This window comes from Esox lucius, chromosome 2 (assembly GCF_011004845.1).
Source record: "Esox lucius isolate fEsoLuc1 chromosome 2, fEsoLuc1.pri, whole genome shotgun sequence".
Classification (NCBI taxonomy): Eukaryota; Metazoa; Chordata; class Actinopteri; order Esociformes; family Esocidae; genus Esox; species Esox lucius.
Genome location: NC_047570.1, coordinates 25,144,936 through 25,159,805, shown reverse-complemented (window position 1 = coordinate 25,159,805; position 14,870 = coordinate 25,144,936). Strand labels below are relative to the sequence as shown.

General features: G+C 41.6%; 1 protein-coding gene across 6 annotated transcripts in view; it reads right to left on the bottom strand.

The window, feature by feature from the left end:
* The window catches only part of fto (FTO alpha-ketoglutarate dependent dioxygenase), a 128,016-nt gene extending 116,638 nt beyond the window's left edge, over positions 1–11,378 (bottom strand). For 2 of the 6 annotated variants that reach the window (XM_010892669.5, XM_020055557.3), the window contains exons 1-2: positions 11,303–11,378; positions 11,019–11,154 (exon numbers count right to left, since the gene is read on the bottom strand). In XM_010892669.5, coding sequence (XP_010890971.4) covers positions 11,019–11,060 — 42 coding nt within the window. In that variant the 5' untranslated portion in view covers positions 11,061–11,154; positions 11,303–11,378. The remainder of the gene's footprint in view (positions 1–11,018; positions 11,155–11,302) is intronic. The other 4 variants (XM_010892666.5, XM_010892665.5, XM_010892667.5 and 1 more) reach the window with 3 other exon arrangements.
* Positions 11,379–14,870: the final 3,492 nt, after the last annotated feature.

The following is a 14,870-nucleotide window of genomic DNA, read 5'->3' as shown; positions in this document are numbered from 1 at the left end:
CTTGCTACAAATGACAGTGGCTGCCCTTAACATCACAGGGGCAGGGCACACATGACACTGCAGCTGACAGCTGAACCCACACAACACACCCCTAACTTCCTTGATGCGCGCACACACACACACACACACAGACACACACACACACACCAGCCCTGACAGGACTTCCTCTTCCGCTTGGCTCAACCCACCTCCCTCTCTTTCCATCTCACAGGAGACAACCCTGACGTCAGGCCCTTAACCAGACGGGTGGATGTGACCTGCTGCACTCTAGTCAGAACCATCTGAATACACAGCACAGACCACAGCAGAGGAAGGGTGAGTCTGACAATACTACGACCAGGGAACAGGAGAGTAAGACTATGTATAAAATCAAAGATAGAAGGAAAGGAAATAAAGAGAAAGGAGAGTGGAAGTGGAGCGGAAGAGGAGAGTGAAAAGGAGGAGAGGGGGAGGAGAGGGGGAGGAGAGGGGGAGGAGAGGGGGAGGAGAGGGGGAGGAGAGGGAGAGGAGAGGGGGAGGAGAGGAAGATGAGATGCAGAAGTTCTCTTCTTTATGCACATTTGATTGACAGCTCTGGTAGATAGAATTACGGACTGCTGAACAAAGGTATGGGGGCTGCTCGGTGTTGCTACCTGGATGGGGAGGAAGACAGACAGGCCAGACAGACAGACAGACAGACAGACAGACAGCGAGGGCTAAGGTGTATGACAAGTACAGCTACTTCTCCACCACCTTGCATGGGGCCGGGACCAGCCTGATTTCGGCTGATGGTGGGGGGAGGCTGGGGGGCATGGGAGGCGGGTGGCACGGGAGAGGGGTTGGATAGTTCTGGTCAGAGGTTAAGCGCAGAGAAGACAGCAATGAAAGGCAACTGTCATGCACCAGTGCTAGCTCAGGAGCGCCTGTCTCATGGAGAACATGCAAAGAGGGAGCGCTCGCCGCGTCCTGACAACGCAGCCCCCGCCCCCACTCTTCCCCCATCAGTCTCACCACCCCCTCTCTGACCAGCAACCCCCCAGCCCCCCCCCCCCACCCACCCACAGCCCTCTAAACAGAACGACAGCCGGTGCTGTGCCACAGAAGGCCATGCCTGCCTGACAGCATGCCAATCAAACTGGCGGCTCCTCTCACAGACTGTATGCAAGACAGAAGTCAGGCTCATGAGCAAAACACACACAAACACACACACACACACACACACACACACACACTGAGGAAGAAACACACAGAGAGGCTAGAGTTTACCTGGCACAAAAACAATTAATTCAGAGCAGCCTATGTATGCCAGGTATCACCAAAAACTCAAATAAGTGACCCACGAAGTGATCCCCCTGGCTTATTGCCCTATTAAAGATGTGTTTTTTAGTATCTTACCTCATGGTTTTCTGAATGGTGAGCCAGGTAGACAAGGCCAGGGTCTGCCACTGGCTGGGGCAATCCTGACCCAACCCACCATTCTACCATGTCTGCTGCCCCGGGCCAGAGAAGTCCACTGCTACATGCCAGGCACTTTCACACACACTTCCATCACACATGTTTATGGAAAATATCTTATGATGTACAAATTAACAGTTACAATTTAAAGGGCCTTGTGAAAGTGGCCTCCTGCAGGTTTTGTAAATGGAGGCTTTTGGACTGCTCATCAGCAGCAGATGTAAAATACGGCTAACAGGCCTAGCTACTACTAAATCGAAGGAACTGCTGCTTTATTGGAAAGGTGAGTCATCACGATGGGAAATAAATTCAAATAAACACACGGCAACAGAATCTCCACCGTTAACCTTGTAATATGAAAAGAGCAGGTGGCTTTCACAGGGCAACCGGGCCTTCTGGGAGCTCCAATAGGAAGGCTGACATTATTACGACAGGACAGGAACAGGAGGAGGTTAGCCAACACGATGAACGCCAAAGACAGCCTTTAGAAAAGAGGTACCGATGATTCCAAACTTACACAGCGATGTGATACTGTCCTGTGACATAAAATAACAGGCAGGACTGCTGCAACAAGCCATTCTCAACCTCGTCTTCACTCTTGGTCTTTCTACAATGGGCCCTCACTACACACACACACACACACACACACACGCACGCACGCACGCACGCACGCTCGCAGATTCAAATGAAAATAATGACCTCCCAGATTGTAGCCTTGAGTGGCTAATGAACCCTCCTGAGGCATTGACCCATCCGAGGTGAGTGGGTCATTTCCATGTTTATTCAGTATGGCCCCAACACACACACACACACACGCACAGAACCACCGTGGCCTATTGATCAGATGGATTATTCGATGTATATCACCAGTGATAGGGCCCTGTGTGACAGATGAACTCTAGGTCACACTGAATGTAAACTCATTTGATCTGACGGTTGATCTAAGCCAGCCAGTTGGTATGATTCATGTCACAGGAGCTCATTTGGGATTAGGAGAATACGCTGACATCAGTGGTATCGTTCGTATGGGATGCTAATATGAACTGCTACGTAGAGCTGACAGGGTCTGTCAGTGAGGCAACCTCCCACTGTTAACAAGGGACTGTCTTCCCAGAACAATGACTGGCTGCAAACATGATTTCCGAAAATGTTGCATGTAGGCTAATTTTCGCAGGCAATCCAGTTAGGCATATTTAAAGAAAACAATAAATCAATTTACCATTTGTCAATATTAATAAAGAAACAATGACACAATTCAATGTGAAAGACCCCAACCCTTCGTGCATCTTCCAGACGGAGTGGATCGTAAGATCGCGTTGTGTGTTCACGCCGAGGGTTTCCAACACCCGCTGAAACCCAAGGCTGCACCGTATGGATGGATGTCAGGGCTTTCTGGCTGCTGGGATGGCTGACATCAACACAGAGGCCCCTGTGGCCCCCGGGCAGAATGGCCGGGCAGCAGGTGAAGTTGATACCCTCCCAAATGCAAACATCAGTCACCTCGAAAGTGCCACTCATTTAATTGAGACCACGGTCACGGGCATTATAAAGGAGACGTGGGTATGTCCTGGCTCATGTCGAGATCACGTAAATAATATTATATATATACACTGCCTCACTTACAGGGCTGTTGACAGCGTCCTGGATACAGTAGTTCATGACTAGAAACCCACAGTTAACACAGGAACAGTTAGACTGACCATATATCTCGCTTTCAGAAATAGGGTAGACTAGCTGCCACTGTGTCTTTAGCATTACACTGACATGTAATGAATTAAGGCTGCCAAGCTATCAAACCCTGTAGTGAGTCTAAAGCAACAGCAATCCAGCCATTACTGACACAATGCTGCTGGCACGCCTTCGGCTTAATGGCTATAGTGTTGGGTTGGTTAACCAAGCTGACCTGTAAACAGCACAATGAGAGTCCAAATGTATCCAGGCTAAGCTCCAATAACTAAGACAAGGTGAATGGGGGGCGGGCGGGCTCATAGCCCAACACTAATAAACCCCCTCATCGTTCTCCTAGTGGATCAATGAAGGTCCCGGGGCCTTGGGCCCACTGCCACGGCTCAGCGCACTATATTACACACAAAACTTCATATTAATTCATTGATTTACTTTTCAGAATGGTATATCACCGAGCTCCATTGGGAGTTAAAAAAAAATAAACAGAGGCGGGGCTGAGGTCAAGCCCAGTCAAACACACGCACGCACACACGCACACACATATGTTTGCACAATATTGATGGTTCACGCAGAAAGAAATGACTACATATCCAGATCAATACCTAGTTTCCCTGCGTGGCAGCAGATGGAAATCTATAAATACATCTTTATGGCTACAGGAGTGTTCCCTGATGAAGAGTGGCGAAATGCTCCCCTAAAGGTAAACTCTCTGATTAGCTGAGGCCAGAGGTGGCGGCCGGATGGGCGGGGCAGAAGCGATGCATTGAAGTAGGGATGCCATAACTTCCATTTCCCGGGGAGTTTTAATGGTCAACAGGGGGTTAACAAGGAAGTGACAGATCACAAACACTAAGGAGATCGTACCCATGTGTAATGACACTAGCATGGCTGAGCATCATTCTCAATCATTATAGACAGGACACATACCGCTTCGGATATTTGTAACAGTATTGTTTCCCCCCCCCGTTAGTAAAATGCGGCAAAACAAATCCTCTTTATGTAATCTCCAGCCAACTTAAGCATGATGTCCCTAGTTGTCAGTGTCCCTGTTAGAAATAGGGGAAAGGACACTGTAATCAGGCTAGGTAATCAATAGCAGGCAGGCAGCCGGTCTTGTCTGTCTGTCTCCCGCATGGTGAGGAGTCAGCGCTGCTGATCACAGGATCGAGGAGCAGAATGGAGCTGACTGCTCTTATTTACAGCACGGCTCAATTACCCAGAACACCAGTGGCCCGGACTCATCACTCTGCCTTCTCTCCAGCACTCCACAGTGTCCTACAGGGTCATAAAGAGGAGCCAGCATCATCCCCTGCTCCTTAATTAAATGAAAGCAGAGCAGTTGAATTCATTTGCCTCCCCTACTCCACCAGCCCCTTACCGTCGCGCAGCCCACACTGAGCCAGGCCAGGCTTCCAAGCCTCGGGCCAATGAAGGGGACACCAGCCCCATCCCAGCCCTAAATCAAAAGCCGGATCAACGGCCCCCGTGGTGGGTCAGTCTCGGCCCCCCGTGCCATGCAGTCACGAGAGGTGGAGGGCCGGTGGGGGCCCCTGGGTGCCGGATTGACACCTCAGTGGTGATAAATGATTCTGCGTTGGATTAGCAGCGTGATGGCCTGATCAATACTGGGTGATACCCTCCGGCCATTAGGAATGCACAGAGGAAATGGCCTCCTCTGGTAATAAAGCAGACCTTATGTCTGACTGCTCCTTCATCAGACCTCTCCATTAGTGTAATGTTACCATTATCAGCCACAGCAACATCATTATTTTACCAGGGAACCTTTTTTCAGCTGGACTGACCGGGCCAGGCAGGCAGGGGTTTGATAGTTGTCAGGGAGGGAGGGAGAACCAAGCAGTGAGGAGCAGAGAATTCTCAACATCCCTCTTCCATATGGAACTCCATCTGTGGCGGTGAGGTTGTGTGCGTTTCCGGCCGGCAACCAGAGCTCCTTATGTATTCCTACACATGTTTTATGTGAGCGCCCAACACTATCTCTCCATTATTGGCTCGTTAATAGGGCTACCAGCGTGTTAGCAGTGGGTAAAAGGGGGGAAAGATAGCTGCTGGAACAGGCTAAATCTGCTGAATGTGCTGAATGTGACGCCTGTTAAAACAACCAGGGTAGACATGACAGCGTGTCCAGCATTAGTTGCAATAAATCGCTACCTTTACACTAATTCACAGGCTAACATTTTGTGGGTGGATTGATTAACCATGTCTAGATGTGTGGCCACATAATCAGCTTTAACCTCTCTAGTTGTTAATTTAACAGAATTGCCAAGGGAAACACAAAACATCTTAATGAGTGTTGAGGAATTAAACACCCTAAACAGCTTGCACTAGCTGCCACAACCAGAGGAAACCAATGAGGCTGATCTGAGAGATGTTCTGGGCTCAGCCAGGACCTCAGCAAAACATCTGGTGACCCTATGTGATCATTACTTAGCCTGACATTCCCCTGAAATATATTTCCTCATTTCTTTTTTTCTATTCACATTTTATACATGGCATGACGAGGACAGCAGCTATCATCAAAGACAAGTTCAGGGCAGAGGGACAATTCCTCTAACAATATATGAATGCAAGAAATAGAGAGAACTTATGAATAACAGTTTTTATCCATAATCTAAATCCATGACTTTTGACTGAAAAAAACGAATACACATCTTATTGACACTCATTAATCAATGATGAAACTAATAAAAAAGAAAAGATGGTAGAGTTCTCCGAAGAGGATTTAGTGGAAAGGAATTCAAGCATCCTTCAAATGACTGTGAATCTGGTTACAGTGAGTCTGTAATGTAAAAGAGGTTGGGAGTAATGTTCAGTTGGCCTTAATAGTAAATAGATTGCAACTAGAGTAAAATGACTGGGGAAACATTTCAACAGAGCCCACTGATAAGTGCAAACACATTCAATATTGAGCCTACAGTTATCTGAATATTCACTTATGAAGCTACACTTATCTGCATATTCACTTATGAGGCTACAGTAATTTGCATATTCAAATATGAGGATACAGTTTTCTGCATAATCTATTATGAGGCTATAGTTATCTGCATAATCTATTATGAGACTACAGTTATCCATATAATCTATTATGAGGCTACAGTTATCCATATAATCTATTATGAGGCTACAGTTATCCGCATATTCTATTATGAGGCTACAGTTATCCGCATATTCTATTATGAGGCTAAATAAATCCAGATATTGTATTATGAGGCTACAGTTATCTGCATATTCTATTATGAGGCTACAGTTATCTGCATAATCTATTATGAGGGTACAGTTATCCGGATATTGTATTATGAGGCTACCGTTATCTGAATAATCTATTATGAGTCTAGTTATCTGCATAATCTATTATAAAACTACAGTTATCCGTATAATCTATTATGAGGCTACAGTTATCCGCATATTCTATTATGAGGCTAAATAAATCCAGATATTGTGTTATGAGGCTACAGTTATCTGCATATTCTATTATGAGTCTAGTTATCTGCATAATCTATTATGAGTTTAGTTATCTGCATAATCTATTATGAGGCAACAGTTATCCATATAATCTATTATGAGGCTACAGTTATCCATATAATCTATTATGAGGCTACAGTTATCCGCATATTCTATTATGAGGCTACAGTTATCCGCATATTCTATTATGAGGCTACAGTTATCCGCATATTCTATTATGAGGCTACAGTTATCCGCATATTCTATTATGAGGCTACAGTTATCCGCATATTCTATTATGAGGCTACAGTTATCCGCATATTCTATTATGAGGCTACAGTTATCCGCATATTCTATTATGAGGCTACAGTTATCTGCATATTCTATTATGAGGCTACAGTTATCCGCATTAATCTATTATGAGGCTACAGTTATCCGCATTAATCTATTATGAGGCTACAGTTATCCGCATTAATCTATTATGAGGCTACAGTTATCCGCATATTCTATTATGAGGCTACAGTTATCTGCATACTCCCAGTTATTACTCATCATGACAACCTGTCCTGTAACAAGCCACTGGGATGAATTCAGCTCCTATAATTTGGTTTTGTTCTGTGGTTTTCCAGCCATTTTAACATTACAATCCCCTGTCCTCCTTCCTCAATCATCCTTTTATTATTTGACTATAAGGGGAAGCAGAACCATTAGATCTGTGTCGGCTCCGTCTGCATGCATGCCTGTGTCCGTCTGGGGACCAGCTGTGAAGTGTTATCTGACTCATCTGGTCACCATGGGCACCCAGCTCAGCTCTTTAGAAACAGGAGGAACCACGTCCTACATAGTTTCTGAGCTGTCAGACATGATCCAAACACGTGTGCCACGGTAGGTTCTGGTGCAACCAAGCTTGGGAGCTGCTGGGACCAGGTTCAGGTAATATTTTAAATGGTTCCAATACAATGAGTGATTGATCTAGCCTGCACAAAGGACCATGTGGGTGGCAACTATTCTACTGGTCAATTTTTGGGTCAGAGCATTGATAGAGAGAGAGCATGCAAATATATTTAGGGAATTCTAATATTTAATCCATAGAAGGGTCCTTGGAGGAATTCTTGTTGACATACATTTGACATTAGTAACTGAAATTATAATATAGATAGTATTTTGCATTTGTTAACAGTTTGGCCTTAACCAGGTCTCCTTTAAGACTCCATAAAATATCTGTCGCTCCTACAAAGCAAACACTGGTGTCATATAAAGCATAACCACTGGTGCGGTAATATTAGCATTATTCTTTTTTAAATACAAATGTTCTTCCATTAATGTATGACTGTTCTAGAAAATATACAGGGATGTAAAAAATGTACGCAGTTTTATTTGGCTCATTTGTCAACATACTTGTAAACATAATGTACTCTACAGGCATATCAAAGTTCTAGAGTGGGATGTCTGCTACTTTTGGAGTTACGACAAAGTGAGAAATTGGCATAGCAGAAAATATTATCAATCACTTATTCTTTATCACAATTATTTGTGTGATTGCACATCCTGCCAATCACCAACAGAGGGCACTATATTGAATCAATTTCCACAATAAATGTGTTGGCAAAGCTTACAAATTGGACAATAACGGAAAAACGATACGTTTTTTAAGAAAATTTTTAAAAATTGTTTCATCATAAAAATACGTAATTTTTCTACTTAAAATGTGAGGATAAGGGAATAATTTTAGGGGCATCAGGTAGCCGTGTTTAGACAATTTCACCAGTTACCAAAAGGTTGCTAGATTGAATCCCTGAGTTGAGATACAGATTATTTTGTTCGGACACAAGCAAGCCTAATTGCTTCGAAGTTGTTGCTGTAATTAAGAATGTGTTCTCAATCAATTTTCCTGGTCAATTAAAAAAGAAATAAGCAAAGCTTTAAATGCTGGTGAAAAAGAAGGAACAATATTGTCCTGTTTGGAAAGAAAAAGGGGGCTAATTGCAGTGTTAGCTACGGTGTAGATAAATACCCAAACAAAGACATTGTATCATTCTACCAATTCAAGATAAATTACAATGAATACACCACTTGTCCAGACATATGAATTTATATTATATTAGATATATATATTATTTTGCCCATCGTAATCTTTTCTTTTTATTGGCCAGTCTGAGATATGGCTTCTTTTGGTGTGTGTGTGTTAGATATGGCTTCGTCTCTGCAACTGTACCTAGATGGCCAGCATTCCAGTCGCCCCTTCACTGTGGATGTTGAGACTGGTGTTTTGCGGGTACTAGGCCCAAACATTATAATTGATTAAATTAGACATAACAAACATTATAATTGATTAAATTAGACATACCAAACATAATAATTGATTAAATGAAAAACATTCCCATCAATCTACACACAATACCCTATAATGACAAAGTGAAAACACATTTTTAGAAAGTGCAAAAAGGCATAATACCAAATGGCAACTGCTGTGCCTACTGACCATGTTATCCAGGCATTCAGACCTTAACAGGAGATGCAGTTATGGCAATGTAACATTGTAATATTAAGTTTACTAGACCCAGAAACACAGCACGTCCAGAACAGAATACACCACCACTAATCAAAGCAGGCCTCTTTAGCCGATTCTGTGACATCAAACCGATCAAACACATGTTGTGTGTGGTGCTCCAACAATGCTTGCTAGAATAGTGTAGTAGGTGCAAACCAGCATAAGAAACAACTGCCTGCAAAATGTGTGCACCCACTCTGAAAACAGTGACAGATATACAAACTGCACCAACAGGCACATGGGTTTCTAAACTCCCACTGGGACCCAGCAAACCAGTCAAACGGTTTTGGAAATACAGAAAACTCCAGACCTCCAAGGGGTGACAATGTATGTTTGGATGTATGTCTATGCAAGACTACTACTTGGTAAATAACAGTTCCTCCTCTAGCAGCGTGTGTCCCGTTTTGGATGGTATCTGAAATCAGTAGGCAGTTCTGATGGAACGGTTGTTGTCAGAATTGACAAGCAGTGACCAAAAATGTAATAATTGTGATGCCACCACCTTGTTATCAAAAAGCAAAGATGTGTCAATGTGGTAACATCAAACTAGAAGATATACAACTTTATTAGGCAATGTTCAAAAGCAGTGCCCATCCCTTGTGCGGTATACACCGTGTGTCAAACTGATTCCACCAAGTACCTAGTATGCAGCATTTTAGTTGTTTCTATACAATTGAAACCAGTTGTATAGGTTTCAATTGAAACATATACAATCAGGTTAGGGGAGATCCCTTTCAGGTTAGGGGAGATCCCTTTCAGGTTAGGGGAGATCCCTTTCAGGTAAGGGGAGATCACTTTCAGGTTAGGGGAGATCACTTTCAGGTTAGGGGAGATCACTTTCAGGTTAGGGGAGATCAAGTACGAGGTAAGAGTGAAAACCTACAGACACTTGGGCCCTCTGGGTAGTCGATTGACACCTGGGGTCTACGGACTGGAGATATCTTTCCAATCGGGGTCACACATGCTGCTAAAACAGACACATCAACAGATCGGGACACGCCAGGTGGTCAGTATGTAACAGGCCTGGACCAGACATACACTCCGTCTACCTGTACTACCCTCGCAGTATATTACAAGGATTGTTGTTACAAGGAATTTACATTTTAGTCAAGCTGATGCCCTTTTCCAGTGCAACTATAGTGAGTTTATACATTTCCAACCTGTGGGAATTGAACCAACAACCACCGCCGTCACAAGCACCATGCTCTAGCTATTGAGCTACACGGGACCCTACCTTGAGGTATTTGAGAAATACTATAATCCTTAACCTACCTGCAATAGAATTCAACCATGGGTACACTGCTAGAGTTTGTATTTGACACATTCAGGTAGGTCTTTCTCTGATTTGTCTGGTAGAAAATCTATCTCCTAGAATTTACAGATATCATACACCGCAGTCACGCCCCCAATCAACAATGTGTCAACTTTAAATGTTTACAAATGCCATTAGGCCACCTAAGCTAGATTAGGCTATGGAAAGTCCAGAGCTGATTAAATGATGCACTTAGAGCTATTCAGGCTTAGGGAGTCTGAATTTGACTTCTATTGCAATGTCTAAATAAATATTGAAGCCTATGGTCATTCTCAGTCAGTACATTTTACAACAGCCTATTACATCTAAACTGTAATAGAGAAACAGAAGCACAGTTGGTATAATTAAATAAAGATGTTAATAACCTACAGCGATGTTACACTGTAGGTGAATGAAGAGGACAGCACAATAAAGGAATAATTCAAGATGATGTAGCCTATTTAGGCTACATAGGCAACTGCAGCTTTCTAGCCTGTAAAATGACGCAAGTATCACAACAATTGGAATATAAAGTTTTCATGGGAATGAGACAACTGTGTATTTGTCAGAGCTAAGAGAGAAAAACGCTTTGAATACCTTTCTTCTCTTCTCGCTCTCACTATCACCCGATCGTTTCATGTTTCCTATAGTTGTGTTTACGCCGCCTCGTTTTCACTTCAGCTCGACTTGGTAATTGTAGTTCCAACAGATTCATTGGATTAAAACTGTAGAGCTATAAAAAAAGTATGATGTATTTAATGGATTTTTCTCTGTGTATGATAACAAATTAGTACAAATGGTGGAATATTAAATAACACATTTTTGATAAGAATAGTTATTTTGCTTCAAGTGGATACGTAAAACTACATATCCCAACTCACAGAGATGAGGAAATACGTTCAAACGTATGTTTATGTAGTCGCACGTCGAGTTGAGATTCTTGCAGTTAAGACTACTAGATCTTCAAGTCATATTATGTGGTGACGCGCAGCAGCTGAATCCTAAAGCTGTCCTTAAACTAACGTTGAACTAATATTTTACATTAGTTAATGCATTTTATATAATTACTAAATAACATCACGTTATCCCATATTGCAATTGGCCCTAGCCAAGTAAACCAAAAGATTGCTAGATCGACTCGGTGACTCTGAAAATCTGTTATTCCGTCCCAACGCAAGACGGTTTTACAATCATTATTGTACCCTTGTCGTCGAAGCTCCACACTCATTTCTAATTCTGCCGCAACGTGGTCTCAGGACACTACGTAGACTATTTTACGAAAATCCATGGCAACCGATTTCGTATGATATGTGTCGTTACGTTAGGTTACATTATAATGCGCCACCAAAACGTATGACACATGACAAAATTATTAAAACGAAGGCTATTACAACGTATCAAATGTTACGAGCTCTGTTAAAACGTAAAATAACATACGAACGCCAGACAAACGTTTGATATTTACGAACGCTATGAAAACGTATAAAGAATTTTTCAACAAAATATTTGACTTGTGTTTCAAACCGGCGAAATTTGGATGGAAAGGCAGTCACCCTACATTGCCCCACACTGGAAATGTAAATTAAGGCTGAGTAACAGCAACACCAAGGTCGCTAGAATATGTTATAAAAGCATTTTATTGTTACATGACAGCACTCGGGTTAAGGTTAGATGTCACAGCACTGGGGTTAAGGTTAGGGTTAAGGTTTGGGCCACGGTTTGGAAACAAAAAACATAAGGTTAAGGTTTGGTTAGGGTTAAGTCTCACAGCTCAGGTTAGGGTTTTTTGTTAAGGTTAGGTATCACAGCACTGGGGTTAAGGTTATGGTTTGGGTTAGGATTACAAAGAAAATCACTTCAAACATGTTTATGTTGTGACACCACCACTCGCCTTCTTGGTGACAGGTTCCTGACTAGAGCAGTGGGTAGCGCACCTGTCTGGAATACAGAAGCTTTCCGATGAATATCAACTATTGCATTGTGGATGCATCATTTCCATTAAGCAAAGGTTATCAGCACAGTTACATTTCAAACTGTATAGGACTTGCTTTCAATTTTATTCTTTGGATTGTTTTCTAAAGTAAAATAAAAATGTAATTGGCATTTTTGTATTCAGTTTTCATAATAGCAAGTGGATGGTTTGGTTACCACTAGAAAATGCTCTAGCCAGCTAGAAAATCTGTTAGCTACAATGTAAACTGTTCATCTCTAATGGCATATCGATACATTTTAAGCAGAAAATGTATTGTTCATGGTATAATATGTATAATCAATCGGGGATCAGTATTTCATTCTGACTATTGCAAAATATTCAAAATATAAGGTTATAATAATATTTCAATACATTTTCCATTATCTCAATATTTACAATTATTACAAGATGTTAAATGTAATATCAATATAATAAAGAATAACACACATTATGCTATATCTTAGCATTAAGACCATGGGCAGAATGTATCAGATTGATGTACAACATTAATCTCAACTGAATTCTGCCCTCCAGAATTATAGGCCCAATTGGTAACAATAGGCAAATGTATATCAGCTTCATTCTATTGAAAAAAATATTGTTGTATATCAACTTCATCATACAGTGGAAAATACAATATAACCTTAAACTTAAGTTAACTTGTTTAAACAACAAATTATTAGTGAAAAAACATGTATTATCGTGACACAATTATTGACAGTGGTGCATTGGGTATCTTCTGCACACTCCCCTTGCCAAGAAAAAATCAGTAAGTCTTCTATATTAGTTTTGATGTGGGGGAATGTATAGCCAGGGAGCTGAGAGCATTCATTTAATGAATAATTGGTGTCAGTTTTGTTGACCCAAGTTTCAACCAACTTGTGCAATTCCCCAGCTGAGAATTGTTTTACTCTCCATCATCATTTACTCCATCATCCTTATTGTTTGTAAGTGTAAAATACAGTCCTCTTCCACACAGGTTTATCACATCTTATGTTAATTTAAAATGATTTATTATTGACTTTTTGCCTTCATTTGTGTGTTTTCAGACCTTCCCCATCTTGATAGATGACTAAAGCAATTTAGTATGAGTGTCACCTCATATTTATTCCCCAGCGAAACAGGAAGTCATGGATGACCACAAATGACTTCAAATGACTTCAAATGAAAACATCTTTACAGTATATAAATAGGAAAATATGTTTTAGTTATTTCATAGGAATGTATAGTTGTGCTAATAACTGAAACAAATGTATTTATTATTTACCAACTGTATTCTTTTTGCAATTTTACCTCAATTTTGGTTTAGGTTTTTCCACAGTTTTATTGTAAGATCATGCTAAACAAGAATAGAAAAATATTAAAGAACTTTATTGCTCATCTTTACCAATGGGTCCAATAATTCAGGAGTATTTATACACACTTTTCTGCATACTTATAATACATGTACTGCCATTCCAATGGAGGTAAACGTTTCACATCTCTGTAGATAATAGCCATGTACATTAATTAATACAGCTTTTCAAATCCAAATAGGTTACTTGAACTTCATTGTGCCAGCTACAACAACTTAATTAACTTTCTGCTCTGTCCTGCCTGGCCCATTCCAAGAAACATTACCCTGACATCCCATCCCAATGCTTATTGGGTTGATCCCCATGTCTTTGCCTGTCGGTATTATATCTGTTAGACTCACTTCACCACCAGAGACATTGGTTCTTTCATAGTTGCAAGTACATTGTGCCTAGAGAAGCCTGTCTGGCATATATTCTATCCTACCTTTCTGTTTGTCTGTTGACAGAGATTTATCAAATCTCCTTATGCCAATTATTATTAACCACTTGCTCTCTATCCTGTGAGAAATGTTCACAGTTGTAATCACATCCTATTACTGTTATTCATGTCAGGTAATGTATATTCACACCATTCTGTATAACAGTTTTGTCATACAGAATGGTAACACTGATGTTTGCTGACTTCTGTAATTGGAATAGTAAAATATCCAGACATGACGTTGTGGCCATCTCAGAATCTTGGGTAAGAAAACTGCCTCAAACTCAAGCGACTTTCATTCCTGGTTATAAAATCCAATCAGAGTAGGTCCTCCTATGGTTGTGGGGTGACTATCCATGTACCACCTCGTTTTCCAAAAAGTTTTGACGCTGCGTAAAATGCAAGTAGTATTTTGCATGTGTGTAGTTATTCACTTATTCTGAGCAGTTGCATTGCGATATTTTACTGCAATTTATCTGCAAAAAATGGCAAAGTGGGTTGCTTTGCCAATTCTTGGGGTTGCTTGAGCAACCGCAAGCCACCCCCTAGTACCGCTTTTGAACTGTGCGCTGATAACAAGCTGGGTGCTCCCTCTCCTCTTTTGCCCGGAAGATGCAGTTTCCACAATTCCCAAAAATTATTTCACATTTTTATTTGTCAGACCATAACACAGTTTTCCACTTCACCTCAGTCCATCTTAAATG